We start from the raw sequence: 24,602 nt of genomic DNA, 5'->3' as shown, positions 1-24,602 counted from the left end.
GATGTTGTCTCAGAGGTCCAAAAGGAATAACACGAGGATGACAGCCTGAGTCTGTAGCCCATGCTTCCCTAACAAATCCAGTTAAAAATGAAATTGGAAGGGGTGGAGACGGTCAGAGGTTGTAAGCATCTGTGGAAAGCTGCACAGTTGTATAAGGAGTTTGTCAGCAGGAATGGAAATTAATTATTTTTAAAAGTTGATGTGTTTGAATATGATAAATTAAATGAAAACTACTCAATTTTTATGAGTTTTGGGGGATGAATATGCAAATTTAATGGACAAAGCAGTGTAAAATCACAGCACCCTTCTGACATAGGTAGTTGCATATAAGTTAGGTCTGCAAATGAGGAGTCAAAAAAGAAGCCTGGGTGTCTTATGCGTAGGCTTATTGCTCTGAATCCTGCATTACAGTAAACCTGCATCATGAAACAGGAAACTACGTGCATTCCCATATCTTAGTCTGGCAGATAAATACACTGTTATCCTTTCCCCACAAGCTGATTACATAGCTGTAAGTAATTTAGGCTTGGAAAAGTGTAATATCATTGTTTGATATTTCTCATTGAAAATCTGCCTGTGCAAAGCCAAGGAGTTAGCATAAACTGATTCTTTGGGCCAAATGATTGCCTTCAAACAGCATCCTTTGTTTCCCTCTGTGTATACCATATGCACTAATTAGAATATTCTTCTGTGTGAATTAGGGTAAATTTATCCGAATCCATTTTGGAACCACAGGCAAGCTGTCATCTGCTGATATTGAGATTTGTAAGCAGCAAACTCTCTCCTTTTAAAAAAATACAATTGCTCATCTGAAAGCCTGGAGAGCCTTTCTCACTAAATTTTCTTTTGTGCGACTAGATTTATTGGAGAAATCCCGAGTGATTTTCCAGCAACCGGGCGAAAGAGACTATCACATCTTCTACCAAATCCTGTCAGGAAAGAAACCAGAGTTACTGGGTAAGCATTACGTGAATCCACAGCTTTTAAGAACCAACCTTCAGCTGAGTAGACAGTGGCTGTGGAGGGGGCAAACCCATGTGCAGAAAGGCCCTTACGCTTCCACTTGATGAAACTGAACTTCCACTGTCAAATACACTCTTTTAAAGATGCCGTTCCAATGGCAGCAACAGAGACCATTTTTCTGTCATATACTGATGCAGGTACCCTATAAAGTGAAGTGATATTACAGATTAATCTACAGGGAATGAGACTCAGACAGGACTTTTAAAACGTAGCATTATAAAGGCAAAAAATGTCACACTGAATTTGTGTAATCCAAAGTCTCAAAACATCTGGAAAATGCTATGCCTCCAAAAGCATTTGTGGTGATAAAACTTTAATTATCCAGATTTTCACATATGAGATTTGCTTATAAGTCCATGAAGAAAAGCTAGTTTCCTCTTTCTGCCCCAAGTGCCAAAACTGGCATCCTAGCATGTTGTGTAGCAAGAGAGAAAATGCAAAGCTGCCTGCTGCTGATTATGTGGTGATTGCCCCTTTCAAGCTTCCCCTGGGTGAATGTGGTCCCATAGACCTGCTAGAGAAGAGCAGAGAGCAGATGAGGTGTCTCTGCTCCCATCTCCTAACGCTTTGAATAAAACCTTTACTAGTTATTTAAGTGATATGGTTTGCTGACTTAAATTTGTGCTCTGAAGGAACACATTTTATAAAATAAATTGAAAAGTCACTTTATTGCTCCACTAAACTCCTACTAAGCCATAGCAATCATAATCTGTTTTGAAGTCTTATTATCCTGACAGCGCGTGGTCAAGTCCCTAACCCTCTTAGCTTTTACGTGGCCTAATTAATGATGATTACGGGAAAGATTTCAAGGAAGCATTGCACTGAGATTACTGTGTGAATCCCTGTGCTGGGAAAATATGGTCTTTCTCATAAACTGTCTGTCTGTGTACTCTACAACAGCACATGCCTTTCTGGCCAGCAGGAGCATGTCTGCAGGCTCTTGAAGAGGCTGAAACCAGTGGGGAGTTCTGTTTTGTAGACAAGAAATGTATGCATTTGTATATAAACACATACATGTCTAAATATAGATAAGTACAAATATAGATAAGTATAAATATAGAAAAATACAAATGTAGTTAAATGAATACATAACATAGTGACTACATAGCAAAGTGATAGACTTTTAGAGAATATGATTTTTTTATACACATATATTGATAGATGTATATATATTTACATAGACACATATTTAGACATGTAGGTATGTGTGTATGTATATAAAAGATTGAAATCTAGACCAAACCTTGGTCTGCTGCATGTGGGTGAAACTTTCTGTTGATATGGGGAAGCACGACTCTCACTGTAGTTCTGGAGCCAGCTAGCTTTCTAGAAAACAACTCTACATTTCTGGGCTTTGATGTGAAGGAAAAGGAAAGAGGAGAGAAAAAAAGAGCCATATTCAGACTTTTGAGCCAAGTGTCTTCTGCAAAGAGTCCTGGAAGTCACTATTTTGTGAGTCTGTTATAAAAGAGGGGAACCATGCCCATTGTCCCTGTCTTAGACCATACTAAAATCTTTTTCCCCTCTGTACTTAGATGGGATTTTTACCCCTACAGGCATGCAAGACAGAAAGTAGGGCTATAGGGGAAATTATTAATTCAGTATACTGCAAAACATGCTTAATAGAGTGTATGGAGTATTCCCATATTCTTTTTATTCAGACTTTCTCTAAATCTTGATCTTCAGACTGGAATAGTAGAATGAAAGTGTTGGTTGCTGCCCTGCAGTTGTAAAAAAACAGAAAACAACTTTATACAGAGTTGTGCAGAGACAAATGTATGTCAGAGTCAATCTTTCGATCTCTATTTTTTTGGGATATCCTGAATGGATGGCAGTTTTGACCTTGGCAGTTCTTTTACAGATATGCTACTGGTATCTACCAACCCATATGACTACCACTTTTGCTCACAAGGAGTAGTTACAGTGGACAACTTGGATGATGGAGAAGAATTGATGGCAACAGACGTAAGCCTGTATTGATTTGACTTTGTGCTTCATAGATTAGGTGCATGTGGGGAGGAAAAGTGCTGGCAGAAGCCTAACTTCTGTCACTGAAACTATTGGACTAAATTGAAAGCATAAATGGGTCTTAATTGCATTCATACTATGAAGCACAAGGCCTGATAAACTACTATACTTTTGAATCTGGCCTTGCTCTGTGTAATGCCCGTGGGCACAATGTTCTTATAATTTTGATATATAAAATGCTAGATAAAGGGAGCTCTCCTCCTGCTCCCCAGCCACTGCTGGGTCTTCAGGGTGTTCCAGTGGCTGCTTTGTGAGATAACACCCCTTGGCAGGTTAGTAATATCTGCCATGCAACGGTAGATTACGGGGCTGCAAAATGCCATTGCTTTTGAATGGGGAAGTGACAAAATATCTGTGTTTCCTTTTCACAGCAAGCCATGGACATCTTGGGATTTGTGCCCGATGAGAAATATGGTTCCTACAAGCTCACAGGTGCCATCATGCACTTTGGGAACATGAAATTCAAACAAAGACCCAGAGAAGAGCAGGCAGAGGCTGATGGCACTGAAAGTAAGAATAACACCTAAAATTACTCCTTACTTTCAAAAGTCTGGCATGTATCATGCACTGTGTTGAGAAAGAAGCAGCCTGTTTGCTTTGATCTTGCACACTGCAGCTCCTGTTCAGCCAAGAGTGCTCTGCTTTATTTGTAGCAGTGGCTTGTTCAGTGGTGGGTAACCTTACTTAGTAGAAGGTGAACAGACACAGTCAGAGTAACCCAATGAAATTTGAACAAAATGGTTGTAAAAAGTTGTTGGCTTAGCTTTCTATTTCATGTCTTCAGGTCTTGCTTCTTTACTTCCTCTTGCACCTGAAACTGTCTATAACCAGTGTGGAGATATGTTCTTTTCCCTATACCTGAAGAGTTTCTCAAGTGTGATTCTTGCAGCAATCGGGGTCTAACGTAGCTAGATGACCTTCTCTACCACAAGGGAGAGTACAGGCACACCTAACACAAAACATTAAAAGAGCAAGGTCTTCATCCAGATTCTCTTTGGAAGTGGATGTATTTAATACTTTTTTTCTTGGCTAGACATGTTTCCATGTAGAAGTTCAAAGCCAGTTGAAACCTTTTTTCTCTTGATCAGGTGCTGACAAAGCTGCCTACCTAATGGGAATCAACTCCTCCGATTTGGTTAAGGGTTTATTGCACCCTAGAGTCAAAGTTGGCAATGAGTATGTGACCAAAGGTCAAAGTGTTGAACAGGTAAGGAGAAGCTTTCAGGGGATACCTGTCCCACAAGCCTTGAGGATTCATCTGTAACATCTCAGGAAGATAGACAGCTGCTAGAAATATTAACACGTACCTCTAGTACCTGTTCTCATTTTACATTGCCAAACTTGGAGGAATAGACAGTGAAAGTGCAGGAAACTGGTGAAGAGATGGACAAAGGAATAGTGGCTGGCACTGCCTTTGATAGGATTGTTTTTCTGATGTGTTAGTAGCAGCCACTCAAGGAAACCAGGTGCAGTAAAAACACATGGGGATTGATATCTAATTCTGGATGAGAATAGTTACCTAGAAGAGTTGAGCCATGGATTATTTATTCACTCATCACTCATTCATTATTCATGTAATTTTAAGCTCTGTGCGACCTCAATCAGCTGAAGGCAATATCCACTTAAAGGTATCTCTTAATTTAGCAAACAAAAGTCCTTGGGTTAGCCCTGCTGCAGCTGTCGCAGTATTGTAGAAGATGCTGCAGCATTTTGGCTACAATGAAAATGGTTATTTGAAGGCAGGCTGTGGTACAGGCTCAGAAACTAGAAAACTGCTGGAGAGAGGTCTGTCCTATCAGTGTAGTTGCGCATAGGCTAAAGAAGAGACTCGACAGACTTTTCCTATCGCTTGCTTATGCCATAGCATTTCTCAAAAATTAGAAGTAAATGGCAATGAGAAACTTGAGTACTGACTTCCCTTATTCTAGCAGTAGCTCTGGACATCATGGCTGGTATTCAGCCCGTGAGCTTTCTCGTTCCTAACTTCCACAGCAATGTAAGGGATTAAAACTTTTGCAATTTGCTGTCCAAATCTTTCCCTAAGAGGTACTTTACTAGTACCTACTAGTACACTTTATGTACGTGTTAGTATACATACATATACATAACAAGGATTTGAAGAAAAGTCAGCATAGATAATGGGAGAAACTGTGTGTTGTATTAAGTATGCCTTGGCGATTATAAGAACCATTGTGAAATTTCCTTTAAACCGTAAGTAGGGATTGAAACAGGCTACTGCACTGAAACCCTTGTGTTCCACAGTGAATTCTGTTCCACACAGTGGTATTTTGAAACATATATTTTAGGTTTTGTATGCTGTTGGAGCCCTATCTAAGGCAGTGTATGATCGAATGTTCAAATGGCTGGTGGTCCGTATCAACAAGACCTTGGACACTAAGCTGCCAAGACAGTTCTTCATTGGAGTTCTGGATATTGCCGGGTTTGAAATCTTTGATGTGAGTATTAATGTGTGAGGACTTGGTGGAAGGACATAAAAGATACCGAGCGATAGCTCTTGGGTGGGCATTTCTTTTTCTAAGTGAACAGAAGGCAAAGTGCTGAGAAAGCCATCAAGCAAATAGTGTATATGATTTTACAAGGGTTTTCCATAAATAGATATAGAAAACAGTCAGCATTTAGCACAGCTGGGGAGGAAGAGGGTGGCAACCTTTAGCAAAGACAACATCTCACATGCTTTGGGCTGTGTTTTAGGAGAATGTATTGTTCCCACTCTTTCTCTTTGAGAGAAAGCATCTTTTATAGGGTATGATATTTCTTTGTCATTGTATCTCAATATAAGAAATATATCTTCATCTCGATATAAGAAAGAAATTTTTTTACAGTGAGAACAATCATTCACTGGAGCAACCTCCCCAGGGACTTCGTAGAGTCCCCATCACTGGAGGTTTTCAAGATGCGATTGGACAGGGTGCTAGACAATCTCATCTAGGCTCCCTCTCCCATGAAAGGCTGGACCAGCTGATCTTGTGAGGTCCCTTCCAACCTGGGCTGTTCTGTGATTCTGTCATCGTTGTAAACAAGTGTATGTGAGAAAAGCACGTCACAACTTCTATTTCTCATAATCCATTCCTGAAGATGAGTGCTTAATGCTGTTGCTGCTAAGAGTTGCTCTCCATACGCAGCAGAGCAAAGAGCTCGTTGGCTCTGTTTTACGGGACTGGTGTGGCATGCTGCTGAAGGAAAAGCACATGCATCCTGAGAGACCTGCACAAGTCTGGGCATCCTCAGTCTCTGGAGGACAGCACGTTCCAGCTCAAACCATTCTGATTCTATGAGGCAGCCAGCAGCCTGCTACTGAACTCCCCCCTCCTTATCCTTCAGTGTTATGCTCAGTAGTTTCTTCAGCAGTTACTGTTTAGAAGGTTTTAGATATAAACAGTTTCCTCCTTGCTGTTCCACCAAGCCCTTACCATAGTTAACTGTGGTGCAAATGCTTCCTTTTTTATCGCCTTCTGCAGTTTAACAGCTTTGAGCAACTCTGCATCAATTACACTAATGAGAAACTGCAACAGTTTTTCAATCATCACATGTTTGTTCTGGAGCAAGAAGAGTATAAGAAGGAAGGCATTGAATGGGTATTCATTGATTTTGGCATGGACCTGCAGGCCTGCATTGATCTAATTGAGAAGGTATGTACAGGAGTGCTAAGGCGTATTTACTGGATTGGTTTTATTCATGGTGCTCCCCTGGAGACATCCTCAAGTCCCAGTGAACAGAGTAGGATAAGCAGCGGGACAAGTTTCTTGCCTTTCTACACGCAATACAGAATTAAAGAAAAATTAATATTTGCAGCATTTGTGGCTACTTGGCCTGACCTCCGTAAGTTTGCCGTACAGAGGCAACAGTAACCACAAGCTGTAGCTGTTAATTTGTATGGTTGTATAATCTTCCTTCGTTTTTACTTTTGTCCTTCTCTGTCCCTACTGTTCTTCCATTTACTTTGTTCCACATATGCTTAACATCAAACATACTTGTCAGCTTTTCAGTGCAAATGTTATGCCTCAGCCGCGTGCCCTGTACCTCTCCCTGTGAGGCTCCTGTTTCTTACATTACATGTTCCCTCTCACCGCTTCCCCAGCATGGGATGCGCCTTTCCTTTTCTCTTCTTTGTGAGTATAATGTGGTCCTGGTGGGGACAGCTGTCCCTTGCTGTATCTCTCTTTCTGCCATCTCTTATGGCATGGCACCTAACCCTGCTGATCTGTGAGGAAAAAATGAAATTTTGAGTTTTGCATTAGCAGGACATTTGGAACAGCTGGAGTAGAAAGGCTGATTATTCAGTGCTTTTCTACTTGATCACTTTCTTCTCCAGGGGTAGGATATCTGCGCACGATCCTAGTCCCTCAAACAATCTGTCCAGTGCTAGGAAGTTAGTTCATCTTTTCCTGAGACATGAATAATAAAATGCTAGTTGGTCCAACTGCCTTGAAACGTAAATCAAACCCTTTCTGGAAGCCATCATAAAGTCTCCTAAGGCAGAAGTGACATATTGAATAGTCAAAGGTGTGGTTACTATTTTAACAGAACAAAGGCTTCCTCCTCAGAACGAGAAGAAATTTTGCAGGCTTAAAATTCCATCAGATCAAACTTAAAGGCTGCACAGCTAGTGAAAGCAGGCAGCTTAAGCATTTTCCAACAAAGATGTTCTTAAATCCACAGCCACTGGGAATCCTGTCCATCCTTGAAGAGGAATGTATGTTCCCGAAAGCTACGGATATGACATTCAAAGCCAAACTCTATGACAATCATCTTGGCAAGTCACCTAACTTCCAGAAGCCCAGGCCTGATAAGAAAAGGAAATATGAAGCTCACTTTGAACTTCTTCATTATGCCGGTGCAGTAAGTTCCTCTGCTGGCGGGTAGACTTCATATTAAAGGTCTTCCTGGTGGGGTTCGCCCCACAGCGCACAACAAGGGAGGGTGGGAAGGATGAAGAGGGGAAGAAAGGAACAGTGAGGAGTAAAAGCAGACATCTACTCTCTCTGCAACACAGTAAGATGCCACCAGACTCCAAGACATCTGGTCCTTGGATACACAAATAAAACAAAACAAACTGAGGAAGGCTAACAGTGCTTTTGCTGAAAATATGCCTTGCCTTTCCTTTATCACTTTTCCTATAATCAGATTCAGACTAGCGATTAAGCAGCAGCAGCATCTAACTTTCCATCTTGGTTCCCCATACAAATGAACTGAAGAATTTCTGCCTAACTTCAGGGATGCTTAAAAAAAAAAAAAAAAAGATTTAACATCACTTTTTACTCACGTTAGAACCAGTGTGTCAAAGTAGCCAAGGGCAATGTGGTTAATTCTGTGAAAGTTGAGTTAACATGTCCGCTGATGATGGGGAGAACTGGAATACAATCCAGTACTGTGATACCTGAGCCAAAACTTGCCCAGTTTCAAAGCTCTGTTTTCAGACCAGATGGGCAGAAAGAATTTGAGAGGGACACAGGAAATTTTCTATCAAACTAGAGTTGTTATGAAGCCTCAGCACAGCAGAGCTGGAACCTACCTGATGCTGTTAATTTCAAATTATAATTGAACATTAAGCTAATTTTCTATTTATTAAGAGAAATAATGTACATCTTGCTCTTTATGTGTAGTTGTTAATGTATGCAGCAAAGTAAATTAGAATTTCTATCCCCTTGTGGTACGATTAATGGAACATATTTTTCCACTAAACAGAGCTGTGGCAAAGTCCAAGAGTTAGATTTTTAGTCATTAAATTTCTGTCAGAAAATCTTTATTATTCCAGTGTAGTATGTTGTTGTGAAGTGAAATTATTATTTGCATATTTTATAGTTCAGCAGTTAGTAGCAGGGTTCCTGGAACACTGATGATGTGGTATCTCTACAGCCAGCCGCATGGAGTCCATGAGAAGATGTAGGGACCAGATAGTTTGGAAGGGGTATGTGGGATTCAGATAGTTATCATTAGAAAGAGAGATCTGGGAATTAGGAAGCAGAGAATTGGAGGGAAAGTGATGAGAAATTGGGTGGCTGGTACTGCTCTGAGAGCAGCACTTCACAAAAGGTCATTGGTTTCAAGCCAAACCATAAAGAACTACTGGCTGCTCTGAAGGGGAACATTTTCAACCTCTGGTTTGTTTTCAATGTCTTGCTGTAGGTTCCCTATAACATCATTGGGTGGCTTGAGAAGAACAAAGACCCACTTAATGAAACTGTAGTAGGTATTTTCCAAAAATCATCCAACAAACTCCTGGCAAGCTTGTTTGAAAGCTACGTTGGTGCTGACAGCGGTAAGCAGAATCAGCTTACATGGGTTTTCTTTCATTGCTGGGATGTATGCTTGGGAATGAATTTAAGAAACAAACCAATTCTCTCAACTGCAATTGACTCAATGCTAAATGGGGCAGTGACTAATTATTTAGATGCACACAGCATCTGTAGGAGTTTGCTGGTTATACCAAGGAGGCCATTAACTCAGCTAGTTTGAATGCGTAATACCTCTGAGCAATTTTGGCAAGGAAATCTCTGTGTTGTGAACACTCCAGTGGGAGTTTGAGCATGCAAGTGTTCAGATATGCAAGCAAATGTTGCATAAAAAATTTTGTACATAAATGCCTATGAACAAGAACAGCTCTTTTTTCCCACGCTGTAGTCCTCCTTGCTAGCCACCCTGAATTAAATAATACAAAGTTTAAGAGAGTGTTTTGGAATATTTTGTTGGATTAGTGGCAAGTAGACACCGAAGTTTCCTGAACACCATTCCACTTTGGCCAAAGTAGAAGATTTTGCCAATGCATCTTGCTTTTTGGTTGCTGTTGGGTTTTTTGTTTGACAAGACTAATGTATGTCTGAGAACATATTTAAGCTGTATGCATTACACAGAACTCTTTTATTTGTAAGAAGACAAGTAGCGAGCATCCAAAAAATTGATCGTAAGTAAATACGACTGGCATTCATTACAAAGATGTAGCTCTTATGTCCTGAAGTTGCAATCACTTACAGCCTATTTATTAGTAACCTCATTTCTACAGATGTTGTTGTCATGAATCATAAGACACTTTGTGAGGAAGCAAGCAGGCTGCAGGCTTCATAATGTGAATAAGAGACGGAGCTGAATGTAAATAACAAAAATCCTGCCACTAGCAAATTCTTGCAAGTTACTAACTGCCTGTTTGCCTGTGGATATTCCTCTCTGTCAGAAGACTACCTTGCTTTTCCTCAGTGTCAGGAGAGAAGAACGGCCTGTCCAGATTAGCCTCTTCCAGTCTCAGCAGTGTCACTTTCAAAAGGCGGAAAGGCTGTGGATAATTGCATCAAGCACATTGCACTCTTCACTTCTCCTTTTATGTTGACTGTTGTTGACAGGTGACAGAATGCCAGACCTCCTGGGAATGATCTAATGGTCCAGTGTCTAGAAAGCTACAGCAATTGATGTACATTTTTGGGTCATGTTTGGCTCTTGTGAAACTTCATAAAGGCCATGTCAGAAACTAGAGATCCTTTGGAGTATCTGAGTGATTTTGACTCTGAAGCTTTAAGCAAAATTCAGGGGATGCAAAGCTACTATATTTAAAATTACAAATATTCATTTCCCTCTATTCTAGACAAAAGTTACTTGCACAAGTTCAGTGTCTGCATAGCAGACACGTGAGAATCAGTGTCTATACAGTACAATATGCAGTATAAATTTTCCATAAGCATTACTTTTCTTTAGCTTTTTCTTTTTCTACGTTGTCTCACCCTATAGGCTTTTTAATGAACTACAAACTACTCTATTTTGTTAAAAGTTCTTTTTCTGCCTTATTCATATTTATGGACTTTCTGCATAACAAGTGATGCTGTCTAGATCTGAAATGCAAATGCAATCCAGAAAGCTTACAGTGGTCTTTGACAAAAATCCTGAGCATGGACAGATTGCTGCAAACTTGTGATACATCACACTTGATGTTCAGAAGTTTTTGTGTAATGTTTGAGCAGCCAGAGCCATCAAGTCATTAGCTATGCCTTTCATTCAAAGGAAGCTGTACTATTAGAACAGTTTGGCTGTCTCCCGTGCCCTGCCTGCACCCCTTACTGAGATACAGATTGTGATTTTTATTTATTTCATTTTTTTCTTAGCTGACCAGGGTGGAGAAAAGAAACGCAAGAAAGGTGCTTCTTTTCAAACCGTGTCCTCATTGCACAAGGTTTGTTTATCTCTTCCCACCTGATGGTTTGAGTTAAGATAATACATTGAAGAGGAATGTTAGGGATTGTAATGGACAAAAAAGTCAAAATCCAACATCGGAATTTGATTCAGGGCCTGGGTTATTGACTTGGGTTAAGCGAATACATTAAAACTGCATGTGTGAGGGGCTGCTCCATTTTATCTTCTTTTAGCATTCAGGCGATTAAGTGTTTTTTATTCTATTTGAGAAAGTATCACAAAATGTTGCGAACAACCTTTATTGCTTATTTTGTGGCTTATAGCTTCATGCATGTCTTTGGAACAGGAACTGATTACAAGTAATTTGCTAGTCCCTTTCTGATTACTGTTTGTAACTGGATCCTAGAGTTAGAGCAGTCACGGAAAACAAAAGTTGTTGAATGGAGTGGCATGTAGCCTCTTTTTCCCCCAAGTAATTCCCTTCTACTGGGACTGGCATGTGCTCCTGGTGGAAGCTGTCGCTAGGATCATGCCTGGGGAAAAATGGGGCCTGTAATTTACCATTAATACCATTTCTTATGGGTAACATTAAGGAAGCTGTAATGTAGGTAAACCTCAGGTAGGGAAGGAAGTAGTTATCTCCCACTAGTCATGTCATTTTATCTCCTTTGGAAGTACTCCTCATGAAGGGAAATCATGGGAAATCAAAACCTGTATTTTACCAGCTGAAGATGTGTAAAGATAGCTGAAGAATCACTCAGACAGTAATTTAATAATCCACACATACTTTCCAGCACACACGGAACTGCTAAGTACCCAGCTCAGGTTGGCTCATTTATCATCCTGACTGGTGTATGAGAAATTTTCAGTTTGAACAGTTGTGCTGATGACATTATATTCCAGCTCTAATGGCCTCCATTTTCTGCATACTAGACAAAACACTTTCTGCAGAGCTTGGTAATCACTGGTAGGCACTGAATGGTTGGCTTCTTCCGAGCTAGCTTGCTGCCTGCCTGGGAGATGTCTGATTAAGATCAATAAAGAGAAAATGTTTGGCCAGGAGGACAAAAACCTAGCTTTTGTGAGGAACAGATGGCAAAGGTGAACTATCCTCACTGAGTGGGGAAGTGACTAGGCAAAATTGCAGTCGGCTTTACAGAAATGCTCTGCAGGATGATACTGCATCTTGCCTGCTGTTCATCTTGTTACTGACATTTCTGGTGTTGTAAGTAAAACGTGGCTTCTTAAGTCTTTGCTAAAACTGATGTGGATTCCTATAATAAAGTTAATTCATACTTTGGTTTATTTGAACGCATTTCTCTGTAATAATTTTGGTAAGCTTATAATTTTGTTGGAGACTATTTAGAGAGATGACCTTAATAAACTTAACAACCAACAGGCTGAAGAAATAAGTGATAGAAATTCCACTAAACCACTAAAGCTAATTGTTTTTAATATGTCTGTTCTAGGAAAATTTAAATAAGCTGATGACTAACCTGAAATCTACAGCCCCTCACTTTGTACGATGCATTATCCCCAATGAGTCAAAAACTCCAGGTATGGAAAACACAACAGTCTTAAAATTTTAGTATATTTGAACTATGTCACTACAATACTTGCTTCCAAATCACTGGATTGTACTTAAATGGTGTCTGTGTTGCTCACCTTATCCAATGGTGTTGCTCTTTGAAGAGATAACACCTCACATTTTCCAATTCCCTCGGCAAAATGAAGATTAAGTCCTATGGAGAAGCTCCATTTAATTTAGCCTTGTTTTTCCCCTGTAGGTGAAATGGATGCTTTCCTTGTCTTGCATCAGCTCCGCTGTAATGGTGTCCTGGAAGGCATCCGCATTTGCCGTAAGGGTTTCCCAAACAGAGTACTCTATGCTGACTTTAAACAAAGGTAATGCAGAGCTGTGTTGTCTCTTGTCCTAACCCATCCATCAAAATAAGCAAAGCATGTCTTCTAATTTTTATTTGAGGTATTTTATTCCATTCAAGTTTATTTTCCATTCAATTTGCCTAAACATGGAAGGCAGAATTCTGCTCTTGCTTGTGTCTGTGTAGATGCAAAGTAGGAAATTACCCTAGGTGATTTTTATTTTTTTTTTTAAGTTTTGGGAGAAGAAGGGGGGGTTAAAAAAAAAGCAGAATCTAGGCCAATTTTAATCATTGCTCATCCGTTATTAACAGGTACCGCATTCTGAATCCAGGCGCAATCCCAGAGGATAAGTTTGTGGATAGCAGAAAAGCTGCTGAAAAACTACTGGCATCTTTAGATGTTGACCATAACCAATATCGTTTTGGACACACCAAGGTAACGAGAAAAGCACATTACTGCTTATGTAAAGAGAAAAGTGATGGATCTAATATCTAATTTGCAGAATAGGACATTATGCAATTTCTGGTGGTGGCAATTAACGAAGAGTTAAGAGTTCCTTAGAACCAGCAATACAGCAGCAAAGTGATATTAATTTTTAAGCTGTGCTAAAGGAATTTTATTTCTCTGGCTCAAGCTCCCGGAAAGCTTTTATTACAGCAACACTACAAGCGGACACAGCAGTAGCTGATGCTCCGTGCCCCCCAGTAAAACAATAGCTTATTTAATACAATATAGGTACACTCAAACATATATGGACCACAAGATCAGCTGCAGCTTTTGAAATGAGGCCATGTGCAATTATGACATGGTCCCATTAGCAGGGATCGCTGGGAGCTGTGGTTCAGCAGACCTGCTTTGAACCCTGCCACAGTTGAAAAACACTGTGGCAAATAAAATGGTTTGGCCTATTCAAAACTGGCGAGATGAGACCTGTTTTAAAACAACTTTGGAAATGTACAGTGGAGTCCCTGATGCAAGTAGTATTTGGCCCTCTATACTCTTTTACTTTATAATATGTCAATAAAAATGCCATTCTTCTGAACAATTTCAATAAGGTCTGCGTAACTCTGGAATAACATAATTCGTTATGGTGAAATGACATTTGTGCACTTACCAGGTGTTCTTCAAGGCTGGTCTCTTGGGCCATCTAGAAGAAATGAGGGATGAGAGACTTGCAAAAATCTTAACAATGATCCAGGCAAGAGCACGTGGCAGACTGATGCGGATTGAGTTTCAGAAGATAGTGGAGCGCAGGTATGAAGGCATCCCCTTAATCTTAGCAGATAATAGTCATTACCATTCAATTATATGTTGAATAGAGCCATTATTACAGTTCCTAAGGTTATAGCTAACGCTAAATTAAAGGTTTAAGGTAGATGTATGATGAAAACAATAGCAACTGTATATTTGTTGCCTGTGGCTCTGGTAAAAATCAGATTTAGAAATTTTTCGTGTCCCTGAAAATCAAAAGATATGGAGGAATTCTCTTCTTGGAACCTAGTACAATTTCCTAATATTAATGAGAACAAAGCCATAAAACTGACTGAGAATGAAAAAAATTCTCACTTTTTCAATTCAGGCTAAGCTTTGGGGAATTTTGTTTGTTTTCTTATGAAACCAGGGATGCCCTTCTTGTAATTCAGTGGAACATCCGCGCTTTTATGGCTGTGAAGAACTGGCCCTGGATGAAGCTTTTCTTTAAGATCAAACCTCTTCTGAAGTCTGCAGAAACTGAAAAGGAGATGGCCAATATGAAGGAAGAGTTCTTGAAATTGAAGGAGGCCCTGGAAAAATCTGAAGCCAGGAGAAAGGAACTTGAAGAAAAGCAAGTCTCTTTAGTTCAAGAAAAAAATGATTTGCTTCTCCAGCTCCAAGCTGTGAGTAGACACATATAGTCATATATTTATTAGATATTCTTTGAAACTCAAAGGCTTACAAACTAGAATGTTAGTGCAATTCAATTAAAATAAGCTGTTGGTCTTGTGAGAGTCTTGCAAAAAATTAGACCGGATGGATAGAAATTCTCATGTTCTAGCATATAACCAGGTGGGCTAGCAATGCAATGCAAATCTTACAGGTTCTATCCAAGGCAATGTCTGTGGCAGTTAGATATGGAAGTAGTCTTATATGTGACCAGTCAATCTGTCTCATCTGTCTCATCCTGCTGTCCATCCTGCTGTCTCATCCATCTGTCTCATCTCACTGTCTCATCCTGCTCCATTAATTACTTGGGGGGGACGACTGAGGAAATAAAAAGGCCAGGCAGTCATTGCTGTCCTCTTCCTTGTGCCACACCAGGAGCAAGACACTCTGGCAGATGCCGAGGAACGATGCGATTTGTTGATTAAATCCAAGATTCAGCTGGAGGCCAAAGTAAAAGAACTGACAGAGCGGGTTGAGGATGAGGAAGAGATGAATTCTGAGCTGACTTCTAAGAAGAGAAAACTGGAAGATGAGTGCTCTGAGCTCAAGAAGGATATTGATGATCTTGAAATAACACTTGCAAAAGTAGAGAAAGAGAAGCATGCTACTGAAAACAAGGTACCTTTAGAACTTCACCATGTACTCAAAATAGGCTGGGCATGGATTACCTTTATGACAAGAGCTACTGGTCTTCTGATGGTTTTACACTCTGTTACACAGGCCACACTGAAGGATCAGTATACACAGTTATTTGACCTTATGAGGGAAAAAGTGTTAACTCTGAGCCTAAGTTTCCCTTTTTCTGAAGTGAGTTTTGCTGCAATTCAGCTAAAGAATTATGTCCAGTTTGGGCATTTTTAAGTAAACAGTTTTCTGCCGTAACCATGAGTTCTTCTGGCTCTTCTTCTTAGAGCCTGTAAATGTAAAGCTGATCTGCTTCTCCCAGAGAGAATCAGAAGCTGGAGTTCATCACAGTGAGAGTGACACTGAAAAGAATTTAGTACATTTGAAAGAATGTACTAAACCCACAACAAGAACTGGCACACATTGGCTCCCTTGGTGGCAATTTCACTCAAAAAGCCACAAGGGGTTGCAGGGGGAGAGATCCCTTTCTTTCCATTGTCTTCCTGCATACAAGTTCAGTACAGTCATTTGAGCCAGGCTATGATAATCCCTTGCTTCAAAGTCCTAAAAATACATCTTCTTCTCTCACACAGGTCAAAAATCTGACAGAAGAAATGGCAACTCTTGATGAGAATATCAGCAAACTTACTAAGGAGAAAAAGTCCCTGCAGGAAGCTCATCAGCAAGTTCTGGATGACCTACAAGCAGAGGAGGACAAGGTCAACACACTGAGCAAAGCTAAAGTGAAACTGGAACAGCAAGTGGATGATGTAAGCTGGCTCTGCCTTCATGTTTCCCCAGGCTTGTTTGTCCACCACTTACAGTTTCATGAGTCCGAAATGTTGCAAATCTTTGAAATGTATTCCTGTCCTTTTAGAAATGATTGTGCATTTAGACATGCAGTCCTTGTTGTACTATCTGTAAAAGGTGTAATTACAGGAATGCTATAAAAACTTATCTGTGTAGTTCAGCCTTTGAAAGGAGTGTGATAACGAGGGAAAATCCACTCCATTTGCATTTGCAGTGCAACTGGCATGAAGTCAAACAGAACTTTGCTACTAAGAGAACTGTAATGCTTGCACAAATGTAAGGCGTGGACTAACCCTTATGTTATATTTCTTTAGCCCATATGTCCACTGGCTGCTAGAAAACAAAAAATGTAAAATAGGATGCTTGTACTTAAGTACTTCTGCTTCACCACTTGCTAGAGCTCAGCACAAACCTGGGCTTAGCATACATCCGGCTGTTGTAAACCATCTGTGTTCAATATCTTTAATAAGTGACTTTGTTCCCAAAGCTTGAGGGCTCACTTGAACAAGAGAAGAAAGTGAGGATGGATCTAGAAAGGGCAAAACGCAAACTGGAAGGGGATTTGAAGCTGACCCAGGAGAGTGTCATGGACTTGGAGAACGATAAGCTGCAGATGGAAGAAAAGCTAAAAAAGTAAGAAACTGATTCTGTTGTACAAAATAAAGCAGCACAGTTACCACTGTATTTTCAGAGCCTTCAGGTGTGTCATCCTGCTCTGATGGTGGCTAAAATGAAATTCCATGACAGAGGAGAGAGTATGTAGCCAAGGAGGGAGGGAAAATCACACTTACTTGTGCACGGTATGCCTGAAACATTAGAATTCATTACACTTTCCAGCATTTAAAAAAAAAAACAACGGTATTTATGTTTTTCATTGCTTAGAGGAGAAAGCTGAAGGAAGTCTCTAAAGTTGTTCATCCTAACTAGCTATGACAGTATTGTTGAAAGACCTGACTCCGATAAATATATTTTTGCACTGAGTCTGAAAATGACATCACTTTTGTATGACACAAAGAACCAGAAATATAATTGCACAAATGCATGCAGAGTCTTGACTTGGAAACCACTGCTCAAAGGAAGATGTGTTTTCATGCAAATAGCAATACATGAGGATTACTTTCATTTTTAGATACATTAGAAGTTTTATTGAACAACTTTTTAAAAATTGCAAAAACCTAGCTTGAAGCTACAGAGAAAATTGTCACAGTAGGATTTTTCTTTCTGTGGCAGGAAAGAATTTGAAATGAGCCAGCTGAATTCCAAGATGGAAGATGAACAAGCTATAGTGATGCAGCTGCAAAAGAAGATCAAGGAGCTGCAGGTCAGCTTGCTTCTTTCTCATGCATCTTAGGATGACTTTCTCTTTGTGCCTCACTGAAGGGCTTTGCAGAGATTTTTCATGGCTAGCTGCAGCTTAGCTTTGAGACTGAAAGTGGTGCAACTCTGTGGCTTCCCAGACTGATCCCTTTTTCCCTCAGGATGCTCACTCTTCCCAGTATCAGGACATATGACCACAGGATGCTAGTGGTTTCAGGCAAGGCAGAAATGCTCTGGAGTTTTGTTTTAAGTAAATAATATTGATGCTGGGGAGGATTTCAGCAGTGATAAGCATGGATTTGAAATTTAAGGGAAGGGCTCAAATGCACAGGAAATTTTCAACAGAACTGAAAAGGCCAAAGAAAGTCAGCACAGTCCAAACAAAATGTCTTGACCCAAAATATCAGCTGTGCTTTTTTGTAAATAAAGAATATTTGTATAACTTCAACGTGAAGTGTAGATTGGTCAAAATAACTGTTTCATAAAAAAGACTGTCCCAATGAATATTTGTTATTCATGCAATTCTACACACTGCTCTATTTGAAATCCTGTCTTAACACTCCTACAGAGAAGTTACTTCAGTCACAGAGCTCTTAAAATGGGCACAGAGTCCCTCCTCTTCAATGACAATTTGTTGCTGCTACTTCTACTGTCAAGTAACTTCTCTCATGTACTTCAGCTGAATGTCAAGTACATGAGTATAAGTTCAATGCACTTGACCTAAATGTCTTGAACTAGAGCTTGGAGAGCAATCTACTGTGAGAAGGATGTAATTCATCATTCTTACTCTAGTTCAAGATCTGATTTATTGGCACATAAAAGGTGACCCAAAGGTGAAAGGTGACCCAAAGGTGCTCATGTCTCTTTGGTAGGCTCGTATAGAAGAATTAGAAGAGGAGCTGGAAGCAGAAAGAGCTGCTCGAGCCAAGGTGGAAAAGCAGAGATCAGATTTGGCCCGAGAGCTGGAGGAATTAAGTGAGCGACTTGAGGAGGCTGGGGGAGCCACAGCTGCCCAGCTGGAGATGAACAAGAAACGTGAGGCAGAGTTCCTGAAGCTGCGGCGGGACCTCGAGGAGGCCACACTGCACTATGAAGCCACAGCTTCCACCCTGAGGAAGAAGCACGCAGACAGTGTGGCTGAGTTGGGGGAGCAACTGGACAACCTGCAGCGGGTCAAGCAGAAACTGGAAAAGGAGAAAAGCGAGCTGAAGATGGAAGTGGATGATCTATCATCCAACATGGAGCAGATGGTCAAGGGAAAAGTAAGGATCCTGAGGTTTCCCAAACCCCCAAAGGTCATCTGTAGCTAAGGCTGGTCTGAAGGTTTCCCAGGACACCTGGTAGGGCTGAAGTGTTTTAGAAGGTGGTGTCTTGCAATCTGAGAGTACTTATGTGCATGGTGTCCCCCCTTCCCCGGCTGATAGTATAACCCTTCTTACCTGGAGATGGGACAGCAATTAAGATGGCATCTCTAAAACATATTGTGCATCCCCAGTCACAGGCATACTTTTTATCTGTATATCTCAGAGCACAAAATTGTGTCACTGAAATTGTGCTCCCCCAGGCTGGTGATCACTGGGGTGATGCCATCCAAGACTGGATATCTCCCATCCTAAGCAGGGACCTCTCAGATCCTGCCCTTGTTTCACAGTTTTGACCCATGTTAGCAAGGAGTGCAAAGCAAAGGCTAGCATGACCATCACATGTGTTTTTATTTCCTATGGCTGAATTATGGATTTTGTTTCCTGAGTAGATAATCTTGGTAGCTTTCAGAGCACTCTAAAGAGTGCTTTCAGTGCAAGTGAAAAAAAGAAATTTCAGTATTCTGAGAGTTAGAAAGCTGTCATCAAACTCAATTTATGATAAATGGCAATTAAAGCAGAATCAGTAGAGCAATTTCCATTGGAGGTGATTTTCCCATCTAGCAATTATGAGGAGGCTTATGCCTGAACTTCTTAGGCGTGTGACTGCTTTTGAAGTTCTTGCAGAGTCTTTTTACACAGCTGCTTTAGTTCAGAACACAGATCACGGAAAGCAAATGGGGAAGGTGGTCTGATGGGGTGATCCCCTAGCCTGGGACTGTAGACACAGGGCTACTATTCCCCACTTTACAGCTGTGGTATTTGTGTCTTTGCTATCTGCCATTTCTCTGAAAGGCAAACAAAAAAAGGACACATGGAAGGCTACTGCTTCCAAATGGCTGCCTGGAGGCTACAGCTTTGCATGTCTTGTCTCCTGATTCCCGTTAGGCAAATGCAGAGAAACTTTGTCGCACTTATGAAGACCATCTGAACGAGACAAAAACTAAACTGGAGGAAATGACTCGCCTCATGAATGACCTCACTACTCAGAAGACAAAACTCCAGAGTGAGAATGGTATGTGCATGTTCAGCCTAAAATAAGTTACTGGGAAACAATTTATCAAGTGTGTCTCAGCCCTATGCCAGTGAGATGTATTGTGCAATGGCATCTGCTTGAAGGTGGCTGGATTAGGATTGCTGAATGAAGCAGTGGCTTTGCATCTTTTGACTTTCCTGTCTTCAATATTTTTATAGCCTTGGTGGCGGGGAATAACCTTGCCTTCGACTGCCTTTTAAAACAAACCTATAACCATATTTACCAGCATACTGTGCTACCATCTCATGAGCTGAAATGGATGTACTGGCTAGGTACCCAATCTCAGGAACAAGGACATGTACATCTGTCTTGCTTGTGCTAGAGGGAAGATGAAGGAGTTGGCATACTGCTGCTGTCTATGTGAATACCATCTTCCTCAGCATGACCTTGGGCGTTGCACTCTAGAAGACGCTCACATCCGACCAAAAATACCACTTGTCCTCTAAGTGCTTATTACCTTTTTTAGCTAGAGTAGTGCTATTTAATCTCTGCATCCTTATCAGATATCACTGCTCTGTGTATTTTCAAAGATGCATTTTCCGTTTCCTGTCTGTTTTCATGTTAGTTCTATGTACTCCGATGAGGCTGTGGTTTCCACCCTGTGGTGACGCCCTTGTGATAAATGAAGTTTTCCTTATGTATCCCTCTGTTCTGTACGCTGGTCGTTGAGAGGTTCTCAGGGTGCTTTGGAGCCCCCTGAAGTCTGTGGAAAACCAACATAAAGTAGTGAAGAAAAGTATAAACAAAACCAGCTACAACTGCACGTGAAAGTAAGCATCAGTCTAGTCTGATCCATGAGCTGAACTAAAATTAATGAATCAAGGTATTGCCAGTACAAATAATTAAAAAAAAAATAAACAAACACAAAACCAACAAAAAAACCCCAAACAAACAAGCACCTAAAGAAAACTATCCCAGTGAAGTGTCTGATAGTTACAGCTTTGCAAGAAGCTTCACAAGAGGTCAGACACAATCGCTGTTAGTTCTTTTCCTCAGCAGAACCGGAAGGTGGGATTTTGATTTTGGCTGGGACTTTGTAATTTCCTGGTCTTACCTTTCTTTTTTTTTTTTTTTCTTTGGTTAAATCCTGTGGCAGGTGAATTTATAAGACAGCTTGAAGAAAAGGAGTCACTGATAAGTCAGCTGTCCCGGGGGAAAACATCATTTACACAACAAATTGAAGAACTTAGGAGACAGCTAGAAGAGGAAACCAAGGTAATGCTTTGACTGTGTCCCATTCATTGAGATGGAATGGGGAAAACTGTTCATGTTCATCTGTAGCCTGGATAAAAGTTGAAATGAGACATAGGAATGAGAATGCTTCCTGGTAATTGTACTAAGTTCCTGCCCCTGACTGAGGCAAGTCACAGGAGAAGAGTTTGGGAAAATAATCAGCATCCATAACTGCTAAATAAGATCTTGAATCTTAAAAGTTTGGATGCATCTCCAAAGGTGTTAGATTATCTTCAGTCTTGATAGCTTACTCAGCATGTCACCAGTTAGGGATGACTTCAAACACTTCTTACCTCACCTGATCTGGATCCTCAAGACCAGAGGCAAAGAGAAAAAAAGGCTTAAGCCTCCATTTGAATTTCTAGGGGCTGTTTGTTTGGGTTTTGCTGTAGGTAACCCTGCAATGTTGTGACCTTTATATCCCTGCAGTCCAAAAATGCCCTGGCTCATGCCCTGCAAGCGGCCAGGCATGACTGTGATCTCTTGCGGGAGCAGTATGAGGAGGAGCAAGAAGCCAAGGCAGAGCTGCAGCGGGCTCTCTCCAAGGGAAATGCAGAAGTGGCACAGTGGAGAACAAAGTATGAGACTGATGCCATTCAGAGAACTGAGGAGCTGGAAGATGCCAAGTAAGTGGGTTATGTGGGCTTCATCGTGCCCTTGCCTGGGAGGATCGTGCTCCCTGGGTCTTGTTATGGCACTAAGGAAATAGGACAATCTGGTTGGAAAAAGCCCTCTGGCTCATTGCTGTCATTTGTGGCTGTCCTTCTGTTCCTTTCATTGCTTGAGCAGGTCAATGTTTCTGTTGAGTCCTTGTCCACAGGGTAATGGATATGGATACCGGGGTTTATTTAAGAACTAACAAGATTAGATTACCCTATTTGGTTATCTCACACACTCACTTGCTTTGCCCCGGCCCAGTGCTACGTTCCCTGGGTCTTGACTTGCCTTCCCAGCAAGGAGATGATGGCTGCTCCAGGAAAGTAAGGCAGAATGTCACGTTGGCTCATGCTGTGCAGCCGCTCACAGTTACCAGTCTCAGGTGTTATTGGGCAAGGTCTCTGAGTGCCTCCAGCATCTGCCTTCCGTGCATCTCTGATCTGCAGGATCTTCCCCCACTTACAGTAGATTTTCTCTATCTAGCATCTTCACTTTCTTCTTTCTGGGTCCTCCTTTCTTTCCAGGATGTATTCTTCTTGCCGGGATTCCCAGCCCCCTGTTTTCCCAATCTAAATAGTCTATGAACAAAAGCCCAAGGCATGACCAGCCTCCTAACTGGTGGTTCTGTTTCATGTCCCTTAATTGGAGGAACATGACACTTTCATTTAGACCAGGTGTTACCAAAATTTACAACCAGCCCGTCTTGGTTCCAGCTAGTAAGTCGCAGACTGCTGCTTGAGAGTTCAAAATTTCAATTTCAAATATTCGCACACAGGCACAAAATTATCTGCCACATGTCAGCATTCATAATTTAAGCTGTTTCTTTGTTTATCATAAAAATATATGATATCCCTTCTCTTCAGAGGCTTGATTTCCCCCTCCCTTCTCCTTGCTCCCCCCCAATTTTCCCTTTCAAAACTGATTTATTGAGATACTGGTTTGGTGTTAGTTTTTCTGGATAACATGGCAGCAATGGCTCTCAGTCATTTCACTGTCTCTTCCCACTTGGTAGGAAAAAGCTTGCTGCTCGCCTGCAAGAAGCTGAGGAAGCAATCGAGGCAGCCAATGCCAAGTGCTCATCTCTGGAGAAGACAAAGCACAGGCTGCAGAACGAGCTGGAAGACATGATGATTGACCTGGACAAGGCCAACTCAGCAGCTGCCTCCCTGGACAAAAAGCAGCGTGGGTTTGACAAGATCATCAATGACTGGAAGCAGAAGTACGAAGAGTCACAGGCTGAGCTGGAGGCTTCCCAGAAGGAGGCCCGTGGCCTCAGCACTGAGCTCTTCAAGCTGAAGAATGCCTACGAGGAGACGCTGGACCATCTGGAGACGTTGAAACGGGAAAACAAGAACCTCCAAGGTAGGCTTCATGCAGGCCCCATGTCCAGTGCAAGAGCCACACCAGTGGACAGCCGGAGGGATGCAGGTGCACTGTAACAGCTGTGGGGAAAGGCATTTATCTTATCCTTGAGACTAGCTTTTTCTTTTTGTGTTTGGAGACACTGATTGATGCTGCCAATGAAGGTCTTAAACATAGAAATCGGTATGGCCAGAGGACAGCAGGCTTCCTTTTGCTCACCTGTCCATGAAGCTCACTGGCAGAGGTGCCAGTCTTAGGCAAGGAACAGAAAGGTGACAGAAGTGCAGCGGATGAAGCCAAGATAGCTCCCAAAGCAGAGCACAGTGTTGCTAGCCTGCAGGTCATAGATAAAAACTAAACCACTATAACTACTTCAAAAAGCATTTACAAGAAAGTCTGTGCCATCAGGTTGATCAGGTAAAAAAAGTTGCTGCAATCGAAAGTAAGGCAGCACTTGTGCACACACGGTAGTAGTTTGAGGCACGGGTCCCGTATTCTCGCCCTGTGAATTGCAGTATGTTTGGGACACTCTGATCACTAAATCCGTCCATCTTTTTTGTTTCAGAGGAGATTTCTGATCTGACCAATCAGATCAGTGAAGGAAACAAGAGCCTCCATGAAATAGAAAAAATCAAGAAACAGGTTGAACAAGAGAAGTCAGAAGTTCAGCTGGCTCTGGAAGAAGCAGAGGTAAGGAAAGAAAGCTCAAGGGAAGAGGAAAGGGTGTCTTTATCACAATTTTCCTTCCTTTTTCACCCTCTCAGCAACACAGCCAATGTGTTAATTGTTAGTAAGTGCAACCTCTCTGCACCCAGTTCCTCTGGCCTTGCTAGCCAGTGTTTTCAAGTGACTAGTGACTTTTGAGATGTCAGCTCTAAGATCATCAAGTGGAGGCCCTTTCAAAGGAGGTGCCTTGTAGGTTTTGGGTTTTTGTGGTTGGTTTTTTTTTTCACTTTCAGAAATCTTCTGCTCACCTCCTGAAAATCCAGTCCTTCTCACTCGCTTCTGCATAGAATATTTCAGTGTTCCAGGAAACAAGAACTGCTGATAATCATGGTCTTACTTTATCAGATATTTCTAGTGTCTAGTTTCCAAAAACAAACTGATCATTTCCTCTTTTTGAGAATAAGACAAACTTCCTGGTGACTTTAAATTGTATAAGGTCTCAGACATTGTGTTGGATATTGCAGCCTGCTTAAAAAAATGGT

At 41.2% G+C, this 24,602-nt stretch overlaps 1 protein-coding gene across 1 annotated transcript in view; it reads left to right on the top strand.

Moving 5' to 3' along the window:
* Nucleotides 1-24,602, top strand: part of MYH15 (myosin heavy chain 15) — a 49,381-nt gene that overhangs the window by 12,093 nt on the left and 12,686 nt on the right. Inside the window, exons 10-34 of the mRNA XM_087756185.1 lie at nt 702-765; nt 859-957; nt 2,885-2,988; nt 3,423-3,561; nt 4,140-4,258; nt 5,358-5,507; nt 6,531-6,701; nt 7,732-7,911; nt 9,199-9,331; nt 11,160-11,227; nt 12,657-12,744; nt 12,975-13,092; nt 13,383-13,506; nt 14,189-14,325; nt 14,693-14,948; nt 15,370-15,612; nt 16,212-16,388; nt 16,916-17,061; nt 17,659-17,749; nt 18,618-19,007; nt 19,995-20,121; nt 21,239-21,357; nt 21,805-22,001; nt 23,045-23,394; nt 23,960-24,084. Coding sequence (XP_087612311.1) covers nt 702-765; nt 859-957; nt 2,885-2,988; nt 3,423-3,561; nt 4,140-4,258; nt 5,358-5,507; nt 6,531-6,701; nt 7,732-7,911; nt 9,199-9,331; nt 11,160-11,227; nt 12,657-12,744; nt 12,975-13,092; nt 13,383-13,506; nt 14,189-14,325; nt 14,693-14,948; nt 15,370-15,612; nt 16,212-16,388; nt 16,916-17,061; nt 17,659-17,749; nt 18,618-19,007; nt 19,995-20,121; nt 21,239-21,357; nt 21,805-22,001; nt 23,045-23,394; nt 23,960-24,084 — 3,915 coding nt within the window. The remainder of the gene's footprint in view (nt 1-701; nt 766-858; nt 958-2,884; nt 2,989-3,422; nt 3,562-4,139; nt 4,259-5,357; nt 5,508-6,530; nt 6,702-7,731; nt 7,912-9,198; nt 9,332-11,159; nt 11,228-12,656; nt 12,745-12,974; nt 13,093-13,382; nt 13,507-14,188; nt 14,326-14,692; nt 14,949-15,369; nt 15,613-16,211; nt 16,389-16,915; nt 17,062-17,658; nt 17,750-18,617; nt 19,008-19,994; nt 20,122-21,238; nt 21,358-21,804; nt 22,002-23,044; nt 23,395-23,959; nt 24,085-24,602) is intronic.

Source organism: Nipponia nippon, unplaced genomic scaffold (assembly GCF_047370975.1).
Source record: "Nipponia nippon isolate SJK-2023a ecotype South Korea unplaced genomic scaffold, ASM4737097v1 scaffold_2, whole genome shotgun sequence".
Lineage (NCBI taxonomy): Eukaryota > Metazoa > Chordata > Aves > Pelecaniformes > Threskiornithidae > Nipponia > Nipponia nippon.
Note: the sequence above shows the minus strand (reverse complement) of the source record. Positions and strands in the feature narration are given on the sequence as shown.